The sequence below is a fragment of the Camellia sinensis genome, chromosome 11, assembly GCF_055761805.1.
Source record: "Camellia sinensis isolate YWXY chromosome 11, ASM5576180v1, whole genome shotgun sequence".
In the NCBI taxonomy this organism is placed as follows: Eukaryota; Viridiplantae; Streptophyta; class Magnoliopsida; order Ericales; family Theaceae; genus Camellia; species Camellia sinensis.
In genome coordinates, this window is record NC_138971.1 from 153,985,734 (window position 1) to 154,013,646 (window position 27,913).

At 35.7% G+C, this 27,913-nt stretch overlaps 1 protein-coding gene across 4 annotated transcripts; it reads right to left on the reverse strand.

Moving 5' to 3' along the window:
• Positions 1 to 27,669, reverse strand: LOC114308511 (ubiquitin family protein). Of its 4 annotated transcripts, none has more exons than XR_003645505.2 (8): positions 27,414 to 27,669; positions 25,734 to 25,866; positions 18,769 to 18,854; positions 18,593 to 18,671; positions 18,361 to 18,470; positions 11,275 to 11,339; positions 10,609 to 10,795; positions 1 to 187 (listed from the first exon to the last, which is right to left on the reverse strand). XR_003645505.2 is itself a non-coding variant. In XM_028254122.2 (7 exons), the coding sequence occupies exons 1-7, from the start codon at positions 27,531 to 27,533 to the stop codon at positions 10,702 to 10,704; spliced, it is 687 nt and encodes a 228-aa protein (XP_028109923.2). In that variant the 5' UTR covers positions 27,534 to 27,668; the 3' UTR covers positions 10,234 to 10,701. The 4 variants fall into 4 exon arrangements, 1 of the variants encoding a protein (XP_028109923.2); XR_014344836.1 differs by having other exon boundaries at positions 1 to 340; positions 27,414 to 27,668; XR_014344835.1 differs by lacking the exon at positions 1 to 187 and adding an exon at positions 10,234 to 10,354 and having other exon boundaries at positions 27,414 to 27,668.
• Positions 27,670 to 27,913: the final 244 nt, after the last annotated feature.

Below are 27,913 nucleotides of genomic sequence, written 5' to 3' on the forward strand. Positions count from 1 at the left end.
TACAGTCATTTGCGTTTTTTTTATACAACTAAAATAGTTATTTTCAAATTCATCAAACTTTTTTCATCTCATAAAACAAAAAACAAAAAAAATCAAAAAACTCAATCCCAAACCACACCTTAAACAGGGAGACTACATGACTTCACAGGTCATGGTCTGCATGGAGTTGTGCTGTATAAACACTCTCCTGAAACAGTAAAAATATGGTGTTCAAAACAATATTTAAAAAAGAAAAAAGAATAGGTGGTGCACATTTCAACCCATGTACTGTGAAGCCCAAACAATCAATTTTTTGAGTATATTTCTGTATTCCAAATCTGTAAATGTATCATTGCTCCTCCTGAAAGCAGTGGACAATCAGAGGAGACATCATTGTCTTGTGTTATTAAAGCAACTCATTACTTCACATATTTCCATTTATGCTATGGTCCTGTTTGGGTTCCATTACCCAAAAAAATAAAAAAAATAAAAAAAAAAAGCCCTAATTTATCGAGGTGAACCCAAGACCAATTCAATTTATTTGGTAAGGAATCAACTTCTCTCCCATTGTAAATAAGTCTAATTTGGAAAGCTAATTTTTAACTTTTAACTCATTTTGGGTCACATTATCTTTTATATTTTTTACACACAAAAAGGATAAAAAAATCAAAAAAGCTAAAAAGACAATTTTTAACCAACTTCCCAAATCTGTTCAGTTGGGTCCATTAGCTTTATTACATATTTCACTTTAATAATTCAAATTGTTCATCTTATAAATTAATATTTGTATATCATTTATTTTTTATTAAAAAATAGATGACAAGTATCTATTTTATTTACTATTTAAATTTGTTATTAGAGATTGAAGAATAACTTGCTATCAAAGGACTGATTTAAAAGACTTGAGCTCCTCACCCTGAGCGTGTAAGAAAACATTGAATAGTCTGGTGCAGACTTGGAAATTTAATTTAGGCTTGACCATCAAGCCTAATCCAACTTCCACTAAGGATGTGTTTGTTTTTTTGAAGGATTAGCGGATAGGATTGGACTATTAGTCCCACAAAACTAATAGTCCATTGTTTGTTTCATTTTTTTTACTCCAAACAAATAGTCTCCCTGGATTATTAGTCCCACAAATATGGGACTTTCCAATCCCATGGGGGAGGGAGGGGTGGGATAAAAACCATGTGATTAGTTTCCTATGAGATTATTTTATGAAATATCCATTTTACCCTCCATGCTATTACTTAGCAAACAATTAGAAAAGAATAAAATAGTTGTTGTTGTACCGCTTTTTATGTCAATAAATCCTTAAAGGTAGAAATAGCTTCTTCAACACGGGTTAACTGTTTGCTGATGGTTTGACAGATAAGATTGGTATAATTATTCTGTCTTACTATAGAACCATCTGCTTTAGAAAGTTTTGGGCATTATGAATGGAATGTTATGCCCTTTGGCTTAAAAAATGCCCCTTCAGAATTCCAGCATATCATGAATGATATTTTTAATCCTTTTACAGAATTTACTTTATCTTATATTGATGATGTTTTAATTTTTTCTTCATCAATTGATCAGCATGTTAAACATCTTAATATTTTTAAGAATGTTATTATCAGAAATGGTTTAGTTCTTTCTGCACCAAAAATGCAATTATTTCAAACCACCATCAGATATTTAGGACATAATATTTCTAATGGTAGTATTATTCCAATTAACAGAAGTATGGAGTTTGGATAAATATCAATGGTAGTACTGGATAGGTTAGCATCACATATTTCTAATGGTAGTACTGGATAGGTTAGCATCACATAAAGCAACGCTAAGATTCGGATAAATATCAAAATAAACTGGTCCATGAGACAAACTTGTCTCAATAGCTCCCATAAGTGATGCTCGCCAATCAAGGCAGCGTCCATCACGAAGGGTGCATTGAATACTGGTGTTTTGACCAAGAAGGGTCAATGGTTTGAATGCAATCTGCACCAATCCTATATGGATGTACTTATAATCTTTCAGAAAAGGGATATAATATTTCTAATGGTAGTATTATTCCAATTAACAGAAGTATGGAGTTTGCCTCTAAATTTCCAGATGAAATTAAGGACAAAACTCAATTACAGAGATTTTTAGGTAGTCTTAATTATATTCGTGACTATTACCAGAATTTATCTGCAGATGCTAACATTTTATATACCAGGTTGAAGAAGAATCCTCCCCCATGGTCTCCAGAACATACTTTAGCTGTTCAAAAAATCAAAGCTAAAGTCCAACAGTTACCTTGTTTAAACTTACCTAATCCTGAATGGAAGAAAATTGTTGAAACTGATGCTTCCAACGAAGGATTTGGTGGTATTTTAAAACAGTTTAATCCCAAAACTCAGAAAGAAGAACTTCTCCGTTTTCATTCTGGGCATTGGAATCACGCTGCTTTAAATTATCCGACCATTAAACAGGAATGTTTAGCCATTGTAAAATGTGTCATGAAATTCCAGGATGATTTATTAAACCAGCATTTTATCATCAGAGTTGATTGCTCTGCTGCTAAACAGATATTTAAACAGGATGTTAAAAATCTTGTTTCCAAACAGATATTCGTAAGCTGGCAGGGTTATTTATCCAATTTTGATTTTGATATTGAATATATTAAAGGAGAAACTAACTCTTTGCCTGACTTTTTGACCCGTGAATATTTGCAGAAATCAGCGAATGACCAGTAGAGGCCATAGAGGTCGAGGTCGTGGCCGGGGTTCAAACCCTCGCCATGATCCATCCGAATATCCACCCCTCTCTCGTGGAGGAGGTCAAACCAGTAATCCAACGGCTAGGGATGTTCTCCTCAGGCCGGAAGATCCATATACTCCTAACAGTCTTTATGATGAAACGGTCCTTTGGATCGAACCATCAGACGAACAGTGGATGACAGATCCGTGGGAGATTAAGCGCCGTTATCTCACCACCCAACAGTCACCTCCTCATTTTGATCAATACAGGTATATTTACGAACAGATACTCATTGAAACTGGAGCTGCTGAGATCAAGCATACTTTGCATGATGTCAACAAAGCTGCCAGCCCTATTCAATTCAGTAAAATGGTAATCCGTAATATTATGCCCATTTCTACTTGGGGCATCCATCCGCACACTACCCGCGATATTGATCTACGGAACAAACAGACCAAATACTCTTACTGGGACTATATTGATGCCTTTACTCAGGTATTCTATTACCAGAACCCCATCAAGAATCATTCCTGGTTTATCCGTATTACGTCCGATGTTCTCAAAACCGATGTCCCTTCCTGGTTCCTCGTTTGGTGGGATAAATTCGGACTTTCCCTTGACATTTTACCAGAATCCGTCAGAACAGAATTTAATGAATGGCATATTGCCTATTCTCGTGCCTATTCATATTTAAATAAAAACAGGGAACTTTCAATCAGAAAAGCTATTGTCCATTTCTCTATCCGCTTTAGTATTCCATGGATCTGGAAATGGGACTTTGCATGCGACTACCAGAATAAGATCCCCCGTTTAAAAAGAATTTATTTTATCAAATGGTGGGATAAAATGGATCTCAAGGATCTCATTCCGAAGATTCAACAGCATACCAAGGCTTGTTGGGAATCAGTCAAACAACCAACCTTACCAGCACCCTCTTCTCCAGTTACCAATCCTTTTGTCCAGATGCAAAAGGAATTAAAACAGAAATTTCCTAACCTTTCAGATAATGAATTAATTCTTAAAAGCATGGATTATCTGAAAGAGCAATTTCTCCAATCCGTTAATCCTGACGATGACACCTCGATGAGGTCAGGCACCAGTCATACCCAATCAGAATCAGAAGCTGATCCAACCGACCACGTGTTAGCAGGAGAATCACAATCAGAAGATGGGGCAGAACCCACTCTTGGAGACTTTTGGGACTCCTTTACAGCTACCGTAGCGGACAAGATGGCCCAGGACAAAAACAATAAAGGAAAGGGCCCCGAGCTTTAGAAGCGTCGGCACAACAGGACAAATCAACTTTTCAGAAAGCAGATGCTCCATCAGTATCAGGGAAAAAGCTTGTTCCCCTCTTCCGACATCTTTGAAGATAAGAAGATAGGTGTAATCTGTCGGAGCAATGGAAGATTTCCACCTGTCCCTATGTACTAAATGTATCTTATCTTCTTTTGTCTATTTAAGGGATGGCCTTCACCCTTGTTGAGGCACTACTTGGAAATTTAGGATTTTCGGTTTTTGTTTTAGTCTTCTCCCTTATCTCTTGTAATCTTCTTCCAAACCCCCTCTTGTAAAATATTTTACTTCCTCAATAAAAGTTTGCTATTCGTGTTTAAATATGTATGTCCTCAGTTGATTTACTAGAATTATACTTATCAGCACAACAATTCTGGCTTAATCAGAAACAGTATTATCTTAGTCTTCCACCTGACCGTTATACTCAACAGTACATTACAGAGCGACTAGCCAATTGTGAACAGTATTTACAGGAACTCCAGGGGCTGATCAACGAACAGCTGGTGGCTTGGGCGGCCAGAAGGCCTCCGCCACCCCAACAGTAAAGGTATTATGAGATAATATATGTCCTAATTTGTTTTATTTATGTCATTATTATGTGCATATTAATTCTTGGGTTTGTGCTTTTGTAAGGTTAATTAAATGATAGGGTTAGTGGGACGTCACCCAAGTCGCGTAGGGTTTAGGTCGTGTTGCAGAGAGTGCGTTGACCGTTTGATGCCCGTAAGCCGTTGACAGACGTGCTAATCCTGCCTTTAGTGAGCACCTCTCATGGTATCAGAGCCAAGTTTTAATTAACATATAATAAGGATATAAATTTAATAAATTAGACATATATGATCACAATACAATTATGTCAGAACAAAATGAAAATACCGTAGAAATACCAGGGACTGAATCAGTAACCACTGTAGGAAATACTGTTTCTTCTTTAGCCGAAGCTGCAGAATTAGTTGCATATCAGGATGTTAAACAGGCCCTCGATAAATGGACCATACCATCCTTTAATATATTCAATATCAAAATCAAAATTGGATAAATAACCCTGCCAGCTTACGAATATCTGTTTGGAAACAAGATTTTTAACATCCTGTTTAAATATCTGTTTAGCAGCAGAGCAATCAACTCTGATGATAAAATGCTGGTTTAATAAATCATCCTGGAATTTCATGACACATTTTACAATGGCTAAACATTCCTGTTTAATGGTCGGATAATTTAAAGCAGCGTGATTCCAATGCCCAGAATGAAAACGGAGAAGTTCTTCTTTCTGAGTTTTGGGATTAAACTGTTTTAAAATACCACCAAATCCTTCGTTGGAAGCATCAGTTTCAACAATTTTCTTCCATTTAGGATTAGGTAAGTTTAAACAAGGTAACTGTTGGACTTTAGCTTTGATTTTTTGAACAGCTAAAGTATGTTCTGGAGACCATGGGGGAGGATTCTTCTTCAACCTGGTATATAAAATGTTAGCATTTGCAGATAAATTCTGGTAATAGTCACGAATATAATTAAGACTACCTAAAAATCTCTGTAATTGAGTTTTGTCCTTAATTTCATCTGGAAATTTAGAGGCAAACTCCATACTTCTGTTAATTGGAATAATACTACCATTAGAAATATTATATCCCTTTTCTGAAAGATTATAAGTACATCCATATAGGATTGGTGCAGATTGCATTCAAACCATTGACCCTTCTTGGTCAAAACACCAGTATTCAATGCACCCTTCGTGATGGACGCTGCCTTGATTGGCGAGCATCACTTATGGGAGCTATTGAGACAAGTTTGTCTCATGGACCAGTTTATTTTGATACTTATCCGAATCTTAGCGTTGCTTTATGTGATGCTAACCTATCCAATGTCTTAGAACTCAGAGTTCTCACTCATGGATATAATTATAAACCAGGCACTCCACTCTTTTCTGTACACTCCAGGATCTACATAAAGGCTTTGACAACCTTAAATCCTTATGTAAAAAAGAAAACTGAAACCGGCCAGACAGTCTTAATTGAGACTAACCTCTACAGTAGCCAAGTTGCTGTCCCCAAAATGATTGCGTGGAAAGACATCACTTTTCCAGATAGGTGGGAAATTCCTAATGCCGTACCACCCAAACCGATGATTCAACATAACATCGACGATGTTATTCAGACACAAGGAGGACATGTGTATCTCCAATTCCAGAAACCCATGCTTACTCGAAGCAATTCTTCTAACGCCAGTTTTCGAACCGCACCTAGAAGCTTTTCTAACAACAGTTTTAGATCTGTCCCTCCTTACCAAGTGGACTATCCAGAATCCAGTCGTCAATCTGTTGATAATTTACCCTCCAGAAGGCAAATAGAAAACATTCTTCAACAGATACCCTCTAGGCCTCCTAGTAGACCACCTAGTGATCCACAGGAAGACCCTATGGCATCAGAAATCCAAGGAATCCGTCTTTCCCAAAATAGAATCCCTCATGGTGTTTATACCGCACCTGCACCATCACCAGAGAGCCCAACGGCCAGTGATATGAATTTTGATATTTAATGGATTTTACACCAGGTAGTGAAACTCGAAAAATTTTAAACCAGGAATTTAACCAGAATCCATATAAAGAATTTAGGGATTGGTATTTTACCAACCATACTTCTGACCAAATAGCCAATTATAAAACTCAATATTATCAACATCTTGAGTTACATCAGAAATTAATACCCTTCGTTGAATGGTATAATACCGTTACTCAACCTAACGTTACAATTATTGAAGACCAATATAAAGTCTGGACTATTACAGAAGGACAAGTAATCCATTCGATACATCCTCCTCCTCAAGCCTTGGAGCTTGTACCAAATGGAGACACAACCAGACAACCACTTTCAGCCACTGCTTATATAGATGCTCAATCAGGAAAACTTTCTAAAGCAGATGGTTCTATAGTAAGACAGAATAATTATACCAATCTTATCTGTCAAACCATCAGCAAACAGTTAACCCGTGTTGAAGAAGCTATTTCTACCTTTAAGGATAGAACCCTAGCTCCACCAGTCACAGGAGTCTCGACTCTCCATCCTGTATCCATTAAACCATCATTAGACATTACTAACTTTAAGTTAAAATCGTCTAATACTGAGTTTATGGACACTTTATTACAGAAAATGCAAACTCTTAATGTTCGCCCTCCAGAACCTCCTAAACCTCCAGACCAATCTAGCAGTGGGACTATCCACATGCTCAGAGCTGAAACCAACCCTGATCAGGATACATTATCTCCAGAACAAATTCAAGAAATCCAATTGAATTTTCAGGAACCATCATCCGTAAATAAGCTAAACTATTACAGTTCCGCTAAACCAGGATTTTTACCTCACACCCGAAATTACTATTCCAGACCTACTCCACCAGATATTCTTTATGAAGAAGCTTATCTCAATGAACAGAATAGTTACTATGGTAAAACCATTTATGAATGGAATATTGATGGTGAATCAGAATTTGGTATTTATAAAAAACTACACCAGATGATGATGTATGCTACTGTTTGTCGCCAATACAGTAATAATGATCAGGCCATAGCTAAGTTTATTATTAATGGCTTTACCGGCATTCTAAAAGGTTGGTGGGATAATATTATGACTCCCCTCCAACAAACAGAAATCCTTACTGCTATAAAGCTTGAACTTGATCCCACTACTAACCAACAGGTCCAACAGTCTGATGCCGTTTATACCCTTATCCAGACTATTATTTACCATTTTGTTGGCACCAGTACCTCTACTCAGGACCGTGGTCGTGAGCTTCTCCAGAACTTGCGTTGTCCTTCCTTAACCCATTTCCGCTGGTATAAGGATGTTTTCCTTCTCAAGGTTACCCAACGCTCCGATGCTAACAGTACTCATTGGAAAGACAAATTTATTGATGGCCTTCCTACCCTCTTTGCCGAACGTGTTAGGAAAAAACTTCGGGATCGCCATGACCGGATGTCTATTCCTTATGAGCAGTATACCTATGGACAACTTGTGTCCATTGTCACCGACGAAGGTCTTTCTTTGTGTAGTGACCTCAAACTCCAATATCAAATGAAACAACAAAACTTAACCGGGAGAAAAGAATTAGGCGAATTCTGTGACCAATTTGCCTATGAGCCAGGTATTAAATACCCAGCTAAATCCAGAAAGATTGTTCACAAGAAATCCTCTAAACCTTACAGAAAAAAGTCTTATCAAAAGACTAGTCATCCGAAACCTACCAAGAAGTTTTATTCAAAAAAATCCACCAGTAAACCAAAAGGCAAATCTAAATCCGAAGTAAAATGCTACAAATGTGGCCAAACAGGACATTATGCTAATAGATGTAGATCTAAAGCTAAATCCAAAGTCAATGAACTAAACCTTGCTCCAGACATTAAAGATCAGCTAATCCTACCTTTAGTGAGCACCTCTCATGGTATCAGAGCCAGGTTCCAGAGATCAAAATAAAATATTTAAAGATGTGTTATGAACACCAACAGACTATAACAGACACTCCTCCTATACCAGATTATTCTTATAATCTTCAAACAGTAATCAACAGAATCCAGACTAAATCAGTAGTAGAACAACCAACTACTTTATAGGATCTAAAAATGGAAATTAATATTCTAAAAACAGAAGTTAAACACTTGCAAACCGCCAGTGAAGCTGCTATTAAAGATATTAAATATCTTCATACTCAAATTCCTAAACAGAAGGAAAAAGAAACTGAACAAAAACTTGATCATAACAAAAAAGAACCAGAAACTTCAACCCCTTATTTATTACTTGTTAATCAAGTTACTTTGCATGATACCATGAGAGGTATCATTCCATGGAATTATTTTGTGAAATGCCATTTTACCTTCCATGCTATTACTTAACAAATAGTTAGAAAATGATAAAATAGTCTTTTGAGCATTTATAAATTATTTTTTGTGTTGTTAATTTAAAATTATATATTAAATAAAAAATTTAAATTATAAATTATAAATTAAATTTAATTACAAATAATAAATTATAAATTATGACCTTACAAATTAAATTTTTTTAGTGTTGTTAAAAAACTAAATTTACATATTAAATTAAATTATTTTTTTAGTGTTGTTAATTTAAAATTATATATTAAATAAAAAATATAAATTATAAATTAAATTTATTTAAAAATAATAAATTATAAATTATGGAATAGAAACCATGGGATTGGTATCCCATGGAATTATTTTGTGAAATGCCATTTTACCTTCCATGCTATTACTTAACAAATAGTTAGAAAATGATAAAATAGTCTTTTGAGCATTTATAAATTATTTTTTGTGTTGTTAATTTAAAATTATATATTAAATAAAAAATTTAAATTATAAATTATAAATTAAATTTAATTACAAATAATAAATTATAAATTATGACCTTATAAATTAAATTTTTTTTAGTGTTGTTAAAAAATTAAATTTACGTATTAAATTAAGTTATTTTTTTAGGGTTGTTAATTTAAAATTATATATTAAATAAAAAATATAAATTATAAATTAAATTTATTTAAAAATAATAAATTATAGCCTTATAAATTAAATTTTCAAAAAAATTTAATTTATATATTAAATAAAATTATTTTTTATTGTCGTTAATTTAAAATTATATATTAAATAAAAAATATAAATTATAAATTTAATTTAATTGAAAATAATGAATTAAAATAATTAAAAAATTGTGCAAATTTTTTTTATTATTTAATCTAGCTAAAAATAATTAAAATATTAAAATAATGTTTAATATTGCTATTAGTTAATAAATAATTGAAAATGATAAAATAGTCATTTGAACATTTATCCTTCTCCATAATATCCCAAACAGACACTAAAAATAGTCCAATCCACACATCTAATCCCATGACTAAACAAACATAGGATACAAATTTAGTCCAACCAAATAGTTCTGGGACAACGTATCCCAAGACTAATAGTCTGATTAATTACAATCACCTTTATCCAGTCCGTCTAAACAAACGCACCCCTAGTGTTATGATGTACTCAAAACAGTCTCCCATCATCTTATATAACATCAGAATATTTCACCAAAACGCTTCACTTCCTACGTTACTACTTTTTAAATATAACAGGACTCAGTTTGTTACATAAATATCCGTAAGGGATGAAATAAAATGACAAAATCTAGCCGGGGACAAATATCATTGCTCAATAACGGAGAAGGGGGTATTACTAGTGAATGCAAGAGAGTATAGTTTTAACTGAATCTTATTGAATTAGCATTCCTAGCAATTTACTACAAACTGGTCAATTAATGGCACTATCTATCATACAACATGCAGTAATGCAAGTTTCTTCATATTACTGCCATACCTGAAGAGATCACAAACGAGTTAAATACTCTTTTACTCTGTCTGAACAAAGTTCACTACCAAAATGTTTTATTTAGTAGTTTTGCTTTCTCTAACTCAGATATGTCAAACTAATAATTACTCATTTTCTCCATATTTGGGAATAATATTACTTGATATGCTTCTCGAGCAGGAAGAGGAAAAACCGACTTTAAACTATACCCTCACACCCAGCAGCAACCAACAGAAATTAAAGAAAGGTATCTTTGTAATTACCTTCAGAGAAATTTTCTTTTCTGTGCTGTCTGTAGATACATTATATACATGATTTCGGTATATTTGGGAAAGTCACAAGAAGCAAATGGAAGCTCAAAACTGGCCTGCTCGGATGTCTCTGTCAAGGCGATCTGCATTTAGGGTCCCAGGAAGCTCTCTAAAATCCTCATTGAAGATAGAATATGCACTGCAGATATTCAGGATAAGCAAAAAGTAAGATAACTCTATAGTATTCGCCATATTCCTTGTTCAGCAAGAGGTGCTCTCTTTTGTATTGTTATTAAATTTTACATTTACAAGATCATTATGTTCACACAGACATAAACAGGTGGAAGATAGGAGTGCAGGGATGGGCAACTAACAGTAGCATCAGACATTAAGGACATATCTACATAAAATTACACATCCCACTCAAGTTTTTTCAAAATAAAATTGATGATAGCACATTGACTGCATTACATAGATGAAAAATGGAGGGACAGTGATCATATGCGCTTTAATTAGTATATTAACTAACCACCAAGAATGTACGAACACAGAAACTGATCACTGAGCCAATTGATGATTGCATATGGTTCTGTGATTGGTTTCTGTGTTCCTAGAAGAATTGATTAACCACCCTCTATCAAATATAATTAGTATCTAATCATCAATTGTTGCACATACCTCATGTCACCATGCTGCCGCTTTCCAAGATTTAAGAAAATGATAGCAAAGCCCGTGGCTATTATCTGAACACACAGCAGTTCCAAGCAAGAAGTGAGATAATGGTTCTCACCTCTCATACAAGTAATGTGGTAAAAACTTTAAAACTGGCAAATCCAGTGATCTTCCTGTAAGCTTTAGTAACCAATAAAAACATGTTTTCTGCTAGAAAGAACTTCCCAACTAGAAGCCTTAGTTATCTATTTATTTTTTCCAATGACACATTACAACCAGAGTTAGGAATGAATACACTCGAGAATGGATATAAGTAGTACTGATAGAAGATAAATTGAGAGAGAGAGAATAGATTGAGTTGAGATGGTTTGTGTGATAACCCAACCCGTGCTCTGCTTAATTATGCATGTGATTATGTGTTTGATATGAATTTGAAAGTTTGAATATGTGAATTATGTGAATTTCGAATAATATCTGTTGAGCGTAGGAATATCTGTTGCAATTACAACTTTGAACTGAAATTGAAAGCCTTAGAGGCGGGATAAACAGAAACCGACTTCATATCTGTGATTAGCATGATTTATAGAGTTTAAGGTGAAATTTTGAAAAATTACGATTCGTTATGATTAAATTAAAATTTTAGAGTTAAGTCATTTATGTGTTGGTCCCATTGTGTTCTTCATTGTTGCTTGAGAGCTCTAGAGAGTGCGTTAAAGAGAGGAACAAGAAAGCTAGGGATTAGAAGAGAATTTGAGTTAAGGTATATTAATTTACTTACAATCTATGAAGTATGGACACTCCAAAATCGGTGCCGCGGCGGTGTCCGACACGCGGACACACTGGGGACATGCGGACACGTCGGGGACACATACAGGACACGCCATCTGGCGTGTCCCTTTAATTTAATGATTTTTTTAGAAGGGGACACGGCGGGGACATAGCGGGGACATGCGTGTCCATATCGGGACAAGCCATGGGACACGGCGGGGCTCATTTTTAAATTTATTATATTTATTTGGGGTCAAAATGTAATATTTAAAAAGTATAAATAAAAAAAAAAAAAACATAACATGTAAAGCCCTAATCGAAGAAATAGAGTTAGACCTGCCCCTTTCTCCCTTAGTCGAAGACCTCTGAAGTCTCTCTCTCTCAATCGAAGCCCTCTGAAGTCGATCGAAGTCCTCCGATCCAGTCGTCTCAGTCACTATCTTAATCAATCCAGTCGTCTCAGACCTCCGATCCAAACGACTTCGAAGATAAGCCCTTCTCTCTCTCTCTCTACTCTGCTCTAGACTGAGTAAATTGTTTTATTTTTTATTTTTTTATACGTTTATATATATGTAATTTTATGTTTATATATCTAAAACTATATTTTTTTTAAAAAAAATTATAAATTTTTATATATATACAGTATGCAAATCTTTTTTCTTTTTTTTTTAATCATTCTAATGTGCATATTAATTTATAATGGTTATAATTTATAGGAAATTTGTCTAGTTCAAATTTTGCCAATAACACACAATCTGCCTTTGATGCTGAAGATGATAAGTCACTGTGGAAATATGTAACTAGATTAGAAAAATCTAGTGCAAGTGTGGGGAATTATACTTTTCAATGTAACTTTTGTCGGGCTACACATAAAGGCTCATACACTAGGGTAAAAGCCCATTTGATGCAAATTAAAAATCAAGGGATAGAAGAGTGTCCAAAAGTAACAAGGATAAAGCTGAATTTGAGAGTAATTGCAGAAGCAAAGTTGAAATTGAAAAACTCTAGGTTAAAGAAAGTCCCATTGCCTCTTCCTAGTTCAAGTGCATCATTAGGTTTATGTTTCAATGAACTAGAGGAGATCTATGGATCAAAAAGGAAGAGGTCAACTGCTATAGGGAGCGGAAGTAGTAACCCTGCTATGAAAGCATTTAACATTGGGGCTCGAGAACCATTAAATAGTGAGATGGCTAAAATGTTTTATTTAGCAGGCTTGCCATTTCATTTGGCAAGAAATCGTTACTATGTTAGTGCATTTACTTTTGCTGCAAATAACAACATATAAGAATATGTACCACGTGAGTATAACATGTTGAGAACTACATTGCTTCAAAAAGAAAGGATAAACATTGATAGGTTGTTAGACCTTATTCGAGGGACATGGAGAGAGAAGGGTGTGAGTATAGTCAGTGATGGATGGAGTGATTCCCAACGAAGGCCATTAATAAATTTTATGGCTGTTATCAGAGGTGGGCCTATGTTTCTTAAAGCGGCTGATTGTTCAAGGGAAACAAAGGACAAGTCTTTTATTTTCAACTTGATGAAGTAAGTAATCATGGATGTTAGGCCCAAAAATGTAGTTCAAGTCATTACACATAATGCCCCAAATTGCAAGGCGGCGGGGCACCTAATTGTAGCGCAATTTCCTCACATCTTTTGGACTCCTTGTGTTGTGCACACCCTCAATCTAGCCTTGAAGAATATTTGTGCCGCCAAGAATGTGGAAAATAATTCAGTAACATTTGAAGAGTGTAATTGGATTAGTGAGATTGTGGGTGATGTGATGATGATCAAGAATTTTATTTGTAATCATTCCATGAGATTGGCAATGTACAATGACTTTGTGAGTTTGAAGCTTCTTTCAGTTGCCAAGACACGCTTTGCTTCTTCCATTGTCATGCTTAAGAGGGTCAAGTTGATAAAGTAAGGTCTCCAAACAATGGTAATCAGTGACAAATCGAGTTTAGGGATGATCATATTGGTAAGGCCAAGTTTGTGAAGGATATGTTGTTGGATGACTTTTGGTAGGATCAAGTCGACTACATACTTTCCTTTGCTGCTCTTATTTATGACATGATTAGAGTTTGTGACATCGATAGACCTTCTCTTCACTTAGTATACGACATGTGGGATACAATGATAGAAAAAGTGAAGATGGTGATAATAAGCATGAACGAAAGTAACTAGAAGAAGAGTCTACGTTCTATAATGTAGTACATCAGATTCTTGTAGACTGGTGGAACAAGAACAACACACCACTTCATTGCTTGGCACATTCATTGAATCCAAGGTGATTATGACACAATTTACTATTTTTATTAATTTAAGTTTAATATTATTCTTTCACATTTATAATGAGTAGTACATTTTTTTTCATTTTAGGTATTATAGTGATGTGTGGCTTCATGAAGATCCAAGCCGAGTTTCCCCACATAGGGATGAGGAGGTCTGCCTTGAGAGAAAAAAATGTTTGAAAATGTTCTTTGATGATCCAATGGAGCGCACTAGAGCAAATTTGAAGTATGCTCAGTTCTCAACCAAAGGGGGGCCATTTGCTGACATTGATTCCATTGGAGATAGATGTGATATGGATCCTCATAGTTAGTGGATTGTTCAGGGTACATCTGCACCCACTCTTCAATCTTTGGCTTTATGGCTACTTGTGCAACCTTCTTCTTCGTCATGTGCTGAGAGGAATTGGAGTATATACTCTTTTATCTATTCAGTGAGAAGAAACAAGATGACACCCCAAGGTGTAGAGGACCTGGTTTTGTTCATAGCAACCTCCGTCTCTTATCAAGGAGAACCCCACAATACTTTGAAGGAGAGACCAAGTTATGGGATATTGCGGGCGACACATTTGATTCATATGATGATGTTGGGATGCTTGAGGTTGCAAATCTCTCACTTGATGAACTTGAGATAGAAGTTGGGTTGTTTACAGATGATGGAGGTGCAAACGAAGAAAAAAATGGTGATGCTAATGATGATGAAGACGTGCAAGAAATTAGATCTACTTGAAGCTTTGGAAGGCCAAATCTTTTTTTTTTTCCCCTTCTTTTGCCTTTTATTTAGTGCTTTTGTGAAGAATATTGTTGGATGTTGAATGTTTTCCCCTTATATCTATTGTTGGATGTTGAATCTTTTGCCTCTCTTATATTTATTGAATTAATGTTACTATGTTAGTATTTGTTAATTTTGATTTAGGATGAATGTAATATAAATCTACATAACACATAAAAATATATATAAAAAAAAATTCGCCGTGTCCCCCGCCGTGTTCATGTCCCCATTTTTTGGAAATTGTCGTGTCCCGTGTCTCGTGTCCGTGCTTTATAGCTTACAATCTTTGTCTTTAGCTCATCTTTGTCATGGAATCAAGAAGGAATTGTGAACTTGAACTAGGGTTTTGAGTTTTGCAGTGGCTAGAGCTAAATGTATGAGATTGAACCCTAACCTCTTCATCTTTGTTTGATTTGAGTTCATTCTTGTAATTGATCCATGAAATAAACCCTAGATGATTCATACAACCAAGATTTGTTGGAAAATTTACCATATTTGTATGTATATTGAACTTGTTCATGTAATTTATGATTATGAAAAAGATGGGACCATGACTCTAAAGTTGAAACAAGATTGACATGTTTGAAGTAAAATTACACTTGTATCATGTTAGTATATCATGTTTTTGGGTTGGTTTTACATGAATTTGGGGTTGGAAATGAGTTTGAGAGATTTTGGCCTTGTTTGGTTTGGCTTTGGAAAAAAGATTTTGGAGAAATTTTTTGAAAATTTTGTTTGGTTTGTAATTTTTCTCAAAAAATTTTCAAAATCACTTTCTTTTTCCTACACATCAATCAATCACTTTTCTCTCTTCTTTTCAATCATTTTTTCTCTCACATACATCTACTCAATTACAACAAAATATCAAATCATTCCAAACTTCCAAACTATTTTCAAAATATACAACTAAACAAACTACAAAATTTCTAAACTCTCTTCTCAAAATATTTTTTGAAAACTTATCTTCCAAAGTCAAACCAAACAAGGCCTTCATATTTGTGCATTTTTGCACTGTCTGGTTTTTACCTAGACCGCTCGTGCGGCCACGGGCTCCACACGAGCAAAGCATTGAACAAGATTGGTGGATTTGGTTTTGTGCGCACGAGCGGGTTGAACTTCTGCACGAGCGAAGCCAGATCGCTTGAGCGGTGTGGCTAGGCAGGAAACGCCATAAGGGTTGTGAATCGCTAAAGTATATCATGCTTTCTTCTCTTGACCTCCTGAACGCATTCCCAACCTTATGTAAACCCTCTAGAGTATGAAATGATGATTAGAAACCACTGAAAAGGGTTGTGAATCGCTAAAATAAAAGTGTATATGATATACAAATTATTTATCGAATATGTGTGTGACATGTTTGTTGTAGGTCATGTGCCGAAGGAAACGCCATAAGATCGATCACACTGTGAGTAATAATATCGTACATATATGTTCTTTATTGTGTACCTCGAACCATGAATAGTTATTGGTGCTGACATTGTGATTTGATTAAAATGAGAAACTTTATTAATATTATATGACATGTGCAATGTGGACTCGAGACTGTTTTGATATATGTTGGCCCGAGGTTGTTTTGATAAATGTCGGGCCCGAGGCCGTTTTGATATATGTTTGGCCCGAGACCGTTTTGAAATATGTTGGGCTCGAGACAGTTTTGATATATGTTGGGCCCGAGGCCGTTTTGATAAATGTTGGGCCCAAGGTTGTTTTAAAATATGTTGGGTTCGAGGCCGTTTTGATATATGATTGGGCCTAAGGCCGTTCTACTTATACAATTATGGATATTGTGAGAATCTTATGATTATCTATTTACACTGTTTTACTGTATTATTACTCATTGAGTTTTACTCACCCAATATTATGTATGTACATGTAGGTAATCCACAGCATGGAGCACATCCCTAGAGTTAGCTTTAGGAGCTATTCTTCTTGAGACCCAATCGAGGCATGCCTCCGAGATGGAGTTTTGTCTTTGATTCACATCATACCTTGATTTTATTTTGTTTTGCTAATATGGTCTTGGGTTTGTAAATGTTATGCATAAATTTCCTTTGATACTTATATTCTTTTTGTATGGGCATGTAAATGATGTGATTATGTTACATTTTGCTCATATTGGCATAGCTCAATGGACTCATTCTTTTGTTGTATACTTTTGCTTTTGGCCCCATTACTATAATTACTATGTTTGCTTGAGGCCGAAGGTAATCAAGTGATTACCGGCCGGTTATGCCCCAAACTTTTAGGGACAGGTTCGGGTTAGGGTTATAACAGTTTGATTATATACAACGGAGACTAATAAAGGTAGTAGTGAAAAAATGCGATACAGCGACGGTATATGGTAATGTTAGGGGAAGAGATAGACCTATATTGACGTGGATTAACATAGTAAATAGAGATATGAATCTTCTTAATTTGACTAACGAGAAATAGCCTTGGATAAAGTCGAGTGGAGAAAAAAGATTCATGAAGCCGATCTCATTTGATGACACTTAAGGCTTGGTTTGGTTATTGTCGAGTTTTGAAGAATGGCACATTTGAACGAAGGCACAAACTATGAAACTGTGACTTTAATATCTTAATAAAAATATATTTTTAGTATTGACCAAAAGCACATTTGGATGCCTCTTGGCAAACAAGATTTCACATAAAAGCATTACGTGTAGGCCTGGCCCTGAATTTTTTGGACCCAAAGCCAATAATGAACTAATAAATATCACTAGATCATTTGGGACTCTTCACATTTTTTTTTATTCAACCAAATTTTTTTTGATGGTAAATGACAAAAGATTTGTGTCAAAAGAGTTAGGGTTAGGAATTAGATATGGAGAGAGAGTGCGCCCTTTTAATTTTGAATGGGCCTTTTAACTTTTCAATGGGTCAATTTATTTTAAGTTAGTTTGGGCCTTCTTTAATTTTTTTTGAACTTAAAACATATCTAATATATTAGACTAAACTATAATAGGAGGGGGCCCCCTTTTTTTAGTGTATTTTGAAGGGCCCTATGGCATGGCCTGGTGGGCCTATGCCTAGGGCCGGCCCTGATTATGTGTACAATTAGCTATTATAGTCATTAGGGAAAATGGTAATCACAATCAGAGAAATAAAGAATACTAGAAATGATAATACTTCATGAAACCACAAAATAATAACATGGTACAATGAATCTACTCCCATGGATAATTCAAACTCAAACCAAATAAATACCACTTACTATGTGTTAACAAAGAAAAAGGAACCAAGGGAAACAAGTGTACTTACATATAAAGGTCCCAGATCCCAGCTATGGGCAACAGGTGCAAATATAAACCACAAAACAATAATGGCCCATGCTTTTAGACTCAGAGAGAAAATTGCTATCAAAAGCATATCTATCAATAACAAGAAGCAACTGTCAGAAAGTACTCTTTTTTTTTTTTCCAAAAAAAAAAAAAAAAAAATTCTGAAAAGAAAAATAAAAGAAAAGCACAATCATTATCAACCATAAGCTTACCAGGAAGCCTCAGTTTATTATGTAAAAATGAGTAAAGTGTCCTCTTCCACCCACTTGTTAACTGAGGAAGCTGAAACTTCTAGTATTCAGAAAATAGACAAAAAGTTTAGTATCTGCAAATTTGATCAAATCAAAATATCAACTCCGCTAAATGCAATTATTTGTTCAGTTCTAACCAGATCCTCTTCATCATCATCTTCATCGAGCCCATCCTGAATATGTTTAACTGGCGGCTTTGGTTTGACAGCAACAATCAGCGAATCTAAAGGGCACACAAGGAGCCAATGTTAAAAGTCAAACAAAACAATGAAGCCAGACAAAAACCTATTGCAGAACCTCAACCACATGTCAAAACCCATACACCAAACCGACCCAAATTTCACAATTCTACTTAAATAAAAAATAAAAAATAAAAAATAAAAAATAAAAAATAAAATAAAAAATCCATCTACCACAACAAGAAGCTACACTTTGATGACATGAAACGAACAAATTGAACAGGCATCATTCATACTGTTTTCCTACCAATTACTGCAGCTCATTGGTGTTGGAATGTGTCCCATATCACCTGGAGTTGCCCCATTTGTGTTGTTTACAAGGCTCCAGTTTCCCTCTCCTTAATACCTGAGTTTTAAGGAGAAGTGTGGACTGAGCTTTTCAATTTGGTATTAGAGCTTGGTTGGGCCTGTAATTGGTGTGTCGTTTGTCCAGCTACTGTATGTTGTGGTTCAGGAGGGTGTGTTGGAATGTGTCTCACATCGCCTGGAGTTGCCCCATCTATGCTAGTTATAAAGCTCCAGTTTCCCTCTCCTTAATACCTGGGTTTTAAGGAAAAGTGTGGGTTGGGCTTTTCAATTATTGGTTCAACATATAATTAACACAAATTCTCTTGCATCAATCAGATCAGCCAGTGGCTTTAAAAGGCATCAACCGCAAGGCAGGAACATTTTGGAAGGGGCCTCCTGATAAAGGATGCCCATCTGATTGACCAAAAACCATGAAAAGTGCCTATTACCACTGAAAGCCCCACAATCCCAATCTGCAACTTCATGACTCTTGTAGCATAATTACTATTTTCCAAATGAAACTGGTATTTTTTAAATTGAAACTACTGCGAAGCAAAGGGACTCATGTAGATATGAAGAAAAAGAAGGAAACATGAAAGATGATAACAACCATGACAAACTAGAAGGAGGAGGACTAAGAGAGCAAAAGGATTCACAGAACAGCTGTTAGTTGCAGTCTTGTAGAGTCTGATACTTAGAAAATATGAGGAAGAAGAACTCCGAAAAATATGAGGAAGAAGGAATATATTTCTGTTATATTCAAAACTTCTTATCTTACAAGACCAAATGACACTTCTTATATAGGAGATATTACAAATATCATTATAACCCATTATATGCCACTTACATATTATATATTACCACTATCTACCACTAACATATTATATACATGCCACTATCTACCACCAACACCACTATCACATATTCTATACATGCCACTATCTACCACCAACACCACTATCATATTATATACATGCCACTCTCTTATTATTAACACAAATTTCCAGCACTCCCCCTCAAGCTGGTTTGAAGATATCTTCCATAGCCAGCTTGCTAGTCAGCTTATCAAATTGCTTCTTGTGTAGTCCCTTCGTTAGCACATCAGCTAATTGTTCACCTGTTGGAAGGTAGGTCATACAGATTATGCCAGCATTGATTTTCTCCTTGATGAAATGTTTATCCACTTCTATATGTTTTGTGCGATCATGTAGAACTGGATTATGAGCTATAGATATAGCTGCTTTGTTGTCACAATAGACCTTCATAGGTGTCGGGTGAGAAAGCTTTAATTCTTTAAGAATTCTTTTAATCCACATTACTTCACAGATTCCATGGGCAACAGCTCTGAACTCTGCTTCTGCACTACTTCTAGCTACCACATTCTGTTTTTTACTCCGCTATGTAACTAGGTTCCCACCTACAAAGGAGCAGTATCCGGATGTTGATCTCCTGTCTGTAACACTTCCTGTCCAGTCTGCATCTGTGTATACTTCAACTTGAAAATGTCCATGTTTCTTGAACAGTAAGCCTCTCCCTGGAGTTCCTTTCAAATATCTTAAGATCTTATAAACGGCCTTAAAGTGCTCTGCCCCTGGTGAGTGCATGAACTGACTTACCATGCTGACTGCAAAGGCAATATCAGGCCGCGTATGAGACAAGTAAATCAATTTCCCTACAAGTCGCTGATATTGTTCCCTCTCTTTGACTTCTTCAGCCTTAGCAGCTTGTAACTTCAAGTTAGGCTCGATCGGAGTCTCCACCATCTTACAACCAAGCATACCTGTTTCTCCAAGGAGATCAAGAAAATATTTTCTCTGATTAACGAATATACCTTCCTTGGATCTTGCAAATTCCATTCCGAAGAAATACTTGAGGGCTCCCAGATCCTTAATGTGAAATTCTTTTGCGAGTTTCTCTTTGAGGGCTGCTAACTCTGCTTCATCATTACCAGTTAAAATGATGTCATCAACATAAACAATCAAAATTGCAATTTTACTGTCTTTTGAATGTTTATAAAATATTGTGTGATCTGCTTGACTCTGCGAGAAGCCACAACTGATAACTGCCTTCCCAAAGCGTTCAAACCACGCTCTTGGTGATTGTTTGAGTCCGTATAATGACTTGTTCAATCTGCATACTCTGTCGCTTCCAAGTCTCTGCTCAAATCCCGGCGGTAGGCTCATGAACACCTCCTCTTCAAGATCACCATTGAGAAATGCATTTTTAATGTCAAGTTGATGTAGAGGCCAATCTGAATTTACTGCAAGAGATAACAGTACTCTGATGGAATTTATTTTAGCAACAGGAGCAAACGTCTCCTGATAGTCGATCCCATAAGTTTGAGTGAAGCCTTTAGCCACCAGTCTCGTCTTGTATCTCTCAACGCTTCCATCTGCGTTACATTTTATCGTAAACACCCATTTACACCCAACTGTTTTCTTGTCTTTGGGTAGATCAACTATCTCCCAAGTACCACTTCTCCTTAAAGCATTCATCTCCTCCATGACTGCTAATTTCTAATTCGGATCATCCAATGCTTCCTGTATATTCCTTGGAACAAACAAGTGTGAAATCCTATATGTGAAAGCTCTATGATTTTTAGACAGTCTTTGATAGGAGAGGTAATTTGCAATAGGATGTTTAATGCAATTTCGGACACCTTTCCTAATTGCTATAGGAACATCAAGGTCGGAAATAGAAGGAATAGGATTACCTAAAATTTCGATGCCAGAACTCGGGTGGACATTCGGGTCATTAGGATGGACATTCGGGTCATTATTCCTCGGATGAAATCGCTTCCTAGTATAAACCTGAAGCTCAGGATTTAGATCATTTTGTAGTACTTTTCCCCCTAAACAAGAATCTTCTTGACTAGGCACCATAGAACTTGGTTCTCCTAAGTGATCATTATCAGACAGATGTGGTTTTTGTGTAGGATAAATGACATTGGGGAGTGGGATAGAAATATCCCAAAAACGATCTTCTACTCCACTTGTCTCCCCCTGAAGAGAAGTGTTGGGGAAATAGGATTTTGTTTCCACAAATGACACATCCATACTCACATGAAATTTCTTGGTTTGAGGATCGAAACACTTATACCCCTTTTTGTTTGAGGAATAACCCAAAAAAACACATTTTATAGCACGGGGGTCAAGTTTTGAACGAAATTGACTGGGAACATGAACATAGGCAGTACATCCAAAAACTTTGGCGGGTAAATCAGAAAACAACCTCATGTCAGGAAAAAAAGTTTTGAGACAATCAAAAGGTGTTTTGTATGTTAACACCTTTGTAGGCATCCTGTTTATCAAATAAGAGGCTGTTAAAATTGCTTCACCCCATAAATATTTAGGAACATGCATGTAAAACATTATAGCACGTGCTACTTCAAGTAGATGTTTATTTTTTCGTTCTGCAATGCCATTTTGTTGAGGGGTATCCTGACATGTAGATTGATGAAAAATTCCCTTTTTTTCCAAAAACTCACCCAACTGCTCATTGAAATATTCTGTTCCATTATCAGAATGTAAAATACCAATTTTGGTTTGAAATTGGTTTTCAATCATATTGTAAAAATTTGTGAATAAATTTTTCACGTCAGATTTTTTATTCATCAAATAAATCCAACATAAGCGGGTATGGTCATCAATAAATGTCACAAACCATCTTTTACCAGAAAGAGTAGTGATTTTAGAAGGGCCCCAAACATCACTATGAATCAAATAAAAAGGTTTGGAAGCCTGGTCAGGTTTTGGCAAATAAGTAGAGCGATGAAATTTTGCAAAAATGCAACTTTCACAATGAAAAGAAGAACAATTAATCCCTTTAAATAATTCTGGAAATAAATGTTTCAGATAAAGAAAACTAGGATGTCCTAACCTATAGTGCCATAGCATTATTTTTTCTCGAACAGAGATTGAACTAGTACTATTAAAGCTCTGAGCTTTTTTATTACTAACAGGTACTTCATCAAAGTAGTAAAGACCTTCAAGCATCCTAGCACGCCCAATCATCATCCCCGAGTTCTGGTCCTGAAATTCACAATGGGATTCAAAAAATGTAACACGACAATTAGAATCCTTAGATAGTTTACTGACAGACAAAAGGTTACAGGCTAAGTTGGGGACGTGAAGAACAACATTGAGATTAATTTTCTCAGTTAGTTTAATAAATCCTTTTCCTGCAATAGGTGAAAAACTACCATCGGCTATTCTGATTTTGTCATGACCAGAACAAGGGAAATAGATACTAAATAAATGGGAAAAACTAGTCATGTGATCGGAGGCACCAGAATCTATGATCCACGGAGAGAAGTTTAGGCAAGAGAAGGCTTTAGGATTTCTACCTGTTTGTGCCAACAAAACACTAGGAGTACCGGATGAGGAGTTGGATTTTATCAGCTTTAAGAGTTGATCGATCTGCTCTTTGTTGAAGGGACCTGAATCGACTTCATTAGCGGTAGGAAAGCCACGATTCTTCTCTCCTTGTTTGCTGCTTTTCCAGTTGACAGGTTTGCCATGGATCTTCCAACACGTTTCGCGTGTATGGCGAGGCTTGTTGCAAAAATCACACCAGACCCGTGGCTTATCATCAAACCTGCGCTGGTAATTTGCAGCCTTGTTGGCCGCAGCATCGCTAATTAAAGCAGAAATTTCAATTGATTCACCAGTACCTTTTTTCTTAAGCATGACGCTCCTTCGGCTCTCTTCCCTTCTGACTTCGGCAAATACTTCGCCAATGGATGGGAGAGGAGGTCTGCCAATAATTCTTCCTTGCACTTCATCGAACTCAATGTTGAGGCCGGCAAGAAACTTGTAAATACGGCTGTCTTCCACAGTTTTCTTGTGGTGGTTGCAGTCGTCAACCGATTTCCATTCGTATGTGTTGAAGATGTCAAGATCCTGCCACAACCTTTTTAACGAATTGAAATATTTGATGACGGAATCATCTCCTTGACGAATCTCTCCCAACTTCAAAGTTAATTCGAAAACTTGAGATTGATTTCCTAGGTCAGAATACATCTGACTAACATTATCCCACAACTCTTGTGCAGTAGTATAGCACATGTAATTAGAGCTTATATCCTCCTCCATGGAATTAACCAACCTTGTCATAACCATGGAGTTTTCAGCGTCCCAACTGTCGAATAGCGGATCATTAACAGCAGGAGCCTTCTTGTCACCAGTGATGTAACCGATCTTTCCTTGTCCACGGATATACATCCGGACAGATTGTGACCAGCGGAGAAAATTATCACCATTTAGGCGGATGGTGGTGATTTGGACAGAGTGAGAGTTGGACGTTTTCACCGGAATGACAGCGGCAGGGATTGAAATGGTTTCGGACGTGACTTCCGACATGGCTATGACGGTTTTAGGGCTGCTGTGTTTTTTGTTGCTCTGATACCAACTTAGAAAATATGAGGAAGAAGAACTCCGAAAAATATGAGGAAGAAGGAATATATTTCTGTTATATTCAAAACTTCTTATCTTACAAGACCAAATGACACTCCTTATATAGGAGATATTACAAACATCATTATAACCCATTATATGCCACTTACATATTATATATTACCACTATCTACCACTAACATATTATATACATGCCACTATCTACCACCAACACCACTATCACATATTCTATACATGCCACTATCTACCACCAACACCACTATCACATATTCTATACATGCCACTATCTACCACCAACACCACTATCATATTATATACATGCCACTATCTTATTATTAACACAAATTTCCAGCACTGATTGCAGAAGAGGCATAATTAATGCCAAAACCATAGCAAGCAGGAGTGACTTCTAAAATCTAGTTTACTATCCCCTTCTTTTTCTTTTTCTAACTTCTTATGTAGGTCTACAAAGGGCACTCAAAATAATAAATAAATAAATCTGCATTAGAGACCCTTGTTTAATTCTCAGTGTGCCCAACTAGCTAATCTATAAAAAAAAAACAACGCCCAATTAGTACATATTAATGTGTGTTTGGGAGGGGGAAAGATTAAGTATACACCTAATCTTTGGTATAATGCACAAAGTAGTGGTCTCAAGACTTGAACCCATAACCTCAAGGTTATTAGGCCAAGCCTTAACTAGCTAATCTATCTAGAACTAAAAATAGCCCTTGAAAAGTTCTTCACTTGATCAGCCTAGGATCCATGCTTGAAACTAAATCAAACCAACAAAACAATGTTCTAGTAGTTTGGCTCTCAATTCAACCTAGAAGCCATGTAAACTACACCCCTTGCTAACATCAACTAATTTTTAGGAAATTATGCAAATTATTTCTGTTGAAGTAAAACAATATAGCAAAGCTGCAAAGCACATGTCATTTCCTTACAAAATACACAGGCATCCATTCTAGAATAATATATCCCAAGAGTAAAGCCTCGTTTCGGAACATGCTATTTTAGTTACTTTTTGGCTTTTTACGAAAAGATGTGCAGAAAAGTAAAGAGAGTGATGTAACAACTTACAGTGACTTTCTGACTTTTTGGCTAAAATGGTTACACCCCAAACTAGGCCTAATTCAATGAAGAAAAAAAAATCTATACCTTCATTATTTAGTTGAATGAATTCATCGAAACCATTTTTGTTGTCATGCAACACATTCCCTTGCAAAATAAGCCTCAAATTCTCAATAGGTAAATGAGCCTTCCCAGCAATCAATTTTCTCAGATCCTGCACCTGATTATCATAGAAGACAATAGAAGCCCATCATGGGGTTTTATAAGAGAAAGCATCCTTCTTAACACAACTATCACCAAACTTAATTTTAACTGATTACAAAAATTGGTTGAAAAACAGATTTATGTGTGTGTGTCTAGTTTAATTAGCTATATCACACATTTTAAATAAAAAGGGTCTCTCCAAAAGTGAAGGTAAGGCTTGTGTGCGTCTTACCATCCTTAGATCCCGCATTGGCGGGAGCACCGTGCATTGGGACACCTTATTTTATATGTTTTAAATAGATACAAGAAAATTAGCTGATCATAACAAGTAGTAACTTTCTGACAAGGTGAGCTCTCAGCTTTTCTAGGCCACAACAGCAGAGGTGCTGTAGCATCATTTAACAATATTGGAAAACGAATCTGGGAGAACCAGGAAAAGAGAAATCAAAGCAATAACACTGAACAAAAAAATTGGCGATTGGCAAAGGAAATTACTGGCTTCTTCAGTTTCGTCCATGTTTTGTTATTAAGATAGAAAAATCTTATCCAATCTCTGTTTGTGTGCAGTAGTGCCTCTTTTACAAGCCTGTTATCTACATGGAGTGAAACTTCATTTTAAATTTGTTTTTGCATATAAATGAGATATGAGTTTCTTGACAACAGAAGATGAGAGTTGCTTTCAGTACAAGTCAGGCTTGACAGTAAATTCAAGTCAAAGCAGCGAAAAATTTTAGGCAACTTCTTTTCCATTTTATGCAGCCATGGCCTAAAACTCAACTCTACTAAGCAGAGAGGTGTGCAGAGGGACAACAGTCATCCAGTGTGCCGGAACCAGTTGGATAATGTCGATCAGGGTAATTGCGCTCCTTGAAGAGTTGGCCGGTTCATGATTATTACAATGTGAAATGCAATTGTTCTCTGAATATTTTTTTGGGTAAGTTTTCTGAAACAATATTTGTAATGTATAACCATCTCTATATAATTAGTGTGGGTGTTTTCGAATTTTAATTTAGTATCTTCCGGAATCCTCTTCCACCTATTGTTCAGAAATTTATCATGTCAATACCAAGGAGTTCCACCATCCATTGGACTTGAAAACAATCTCCAAAACCTAGTCATCATGCTTAATTCAACTCTTGGTTCATTTGTAAAGTTTGTATATTCATTTCAATTACCCTCACAAGAGGTGATCTTAGTTCATAATTTTAACTAATATATGGTCTCCAAAACCAACCAAGTCTTATAGGAAAACAATTTACAAACTAAAACCTTAACCAAATCCAACCAAACCAAGAATTAAATCCTTTTTGATCATTCCACTTTGTCAACAACTATATGTTTATTTAAATCAAATAAATTTATAATCTTTTCACTATCTTATCCTATATCTCCCAAACCTATCACCAAAAATTAACAAAAACAATCCGTATAATTAGGGTTTAACAAAAAAAAAAAAAAAAGATTTCAAATCCAATTTTGAGACATGTACAGGATTGCAAGTAAATTCAAAGAGTAACTTAGCCAAGATCACAAACACAGAGAAATTTATATATATATACATACTTTGATGAGAGAGGGGACATTGAGGAGAGAGGGAGGAGAAGGACCGATGGTTTTGAGAGAGATTTGAACCATTGTCTTGTCTTCTCCATTGCCGCCATGATTCTTCTCGATCTCAACCATGGCGTCGTGGCTTGAAGATCTTTCAGCGACACAGATTTTCCAGCAATGGCGTTCCAACTTCCTCAAACCCTCTCTTCTCGGGGACAGGGCGTGTGTTTTGTTCTCTCTTTGATCCCCAAGGGTCGTTTGGAGAGAATTTTTTAACTTCCATTTTTTAAGTTACGCTAATTTAAAAAAAAATCAAAAAAAAAAGTTAAAAATTTATTATTTTATTTAAGTCATATTATTTTATTTAAGTTACATTATCTCTCTATCACGTCACTTTAAATCCAACTCATATTTCATAAAAAATAAAAAAATATATTTATTTAGATTATCCTAAATCACCATTTAGTTTCGTTTTTTTGATTTTTAATTTTTTAAAATAATAACTAAAATTT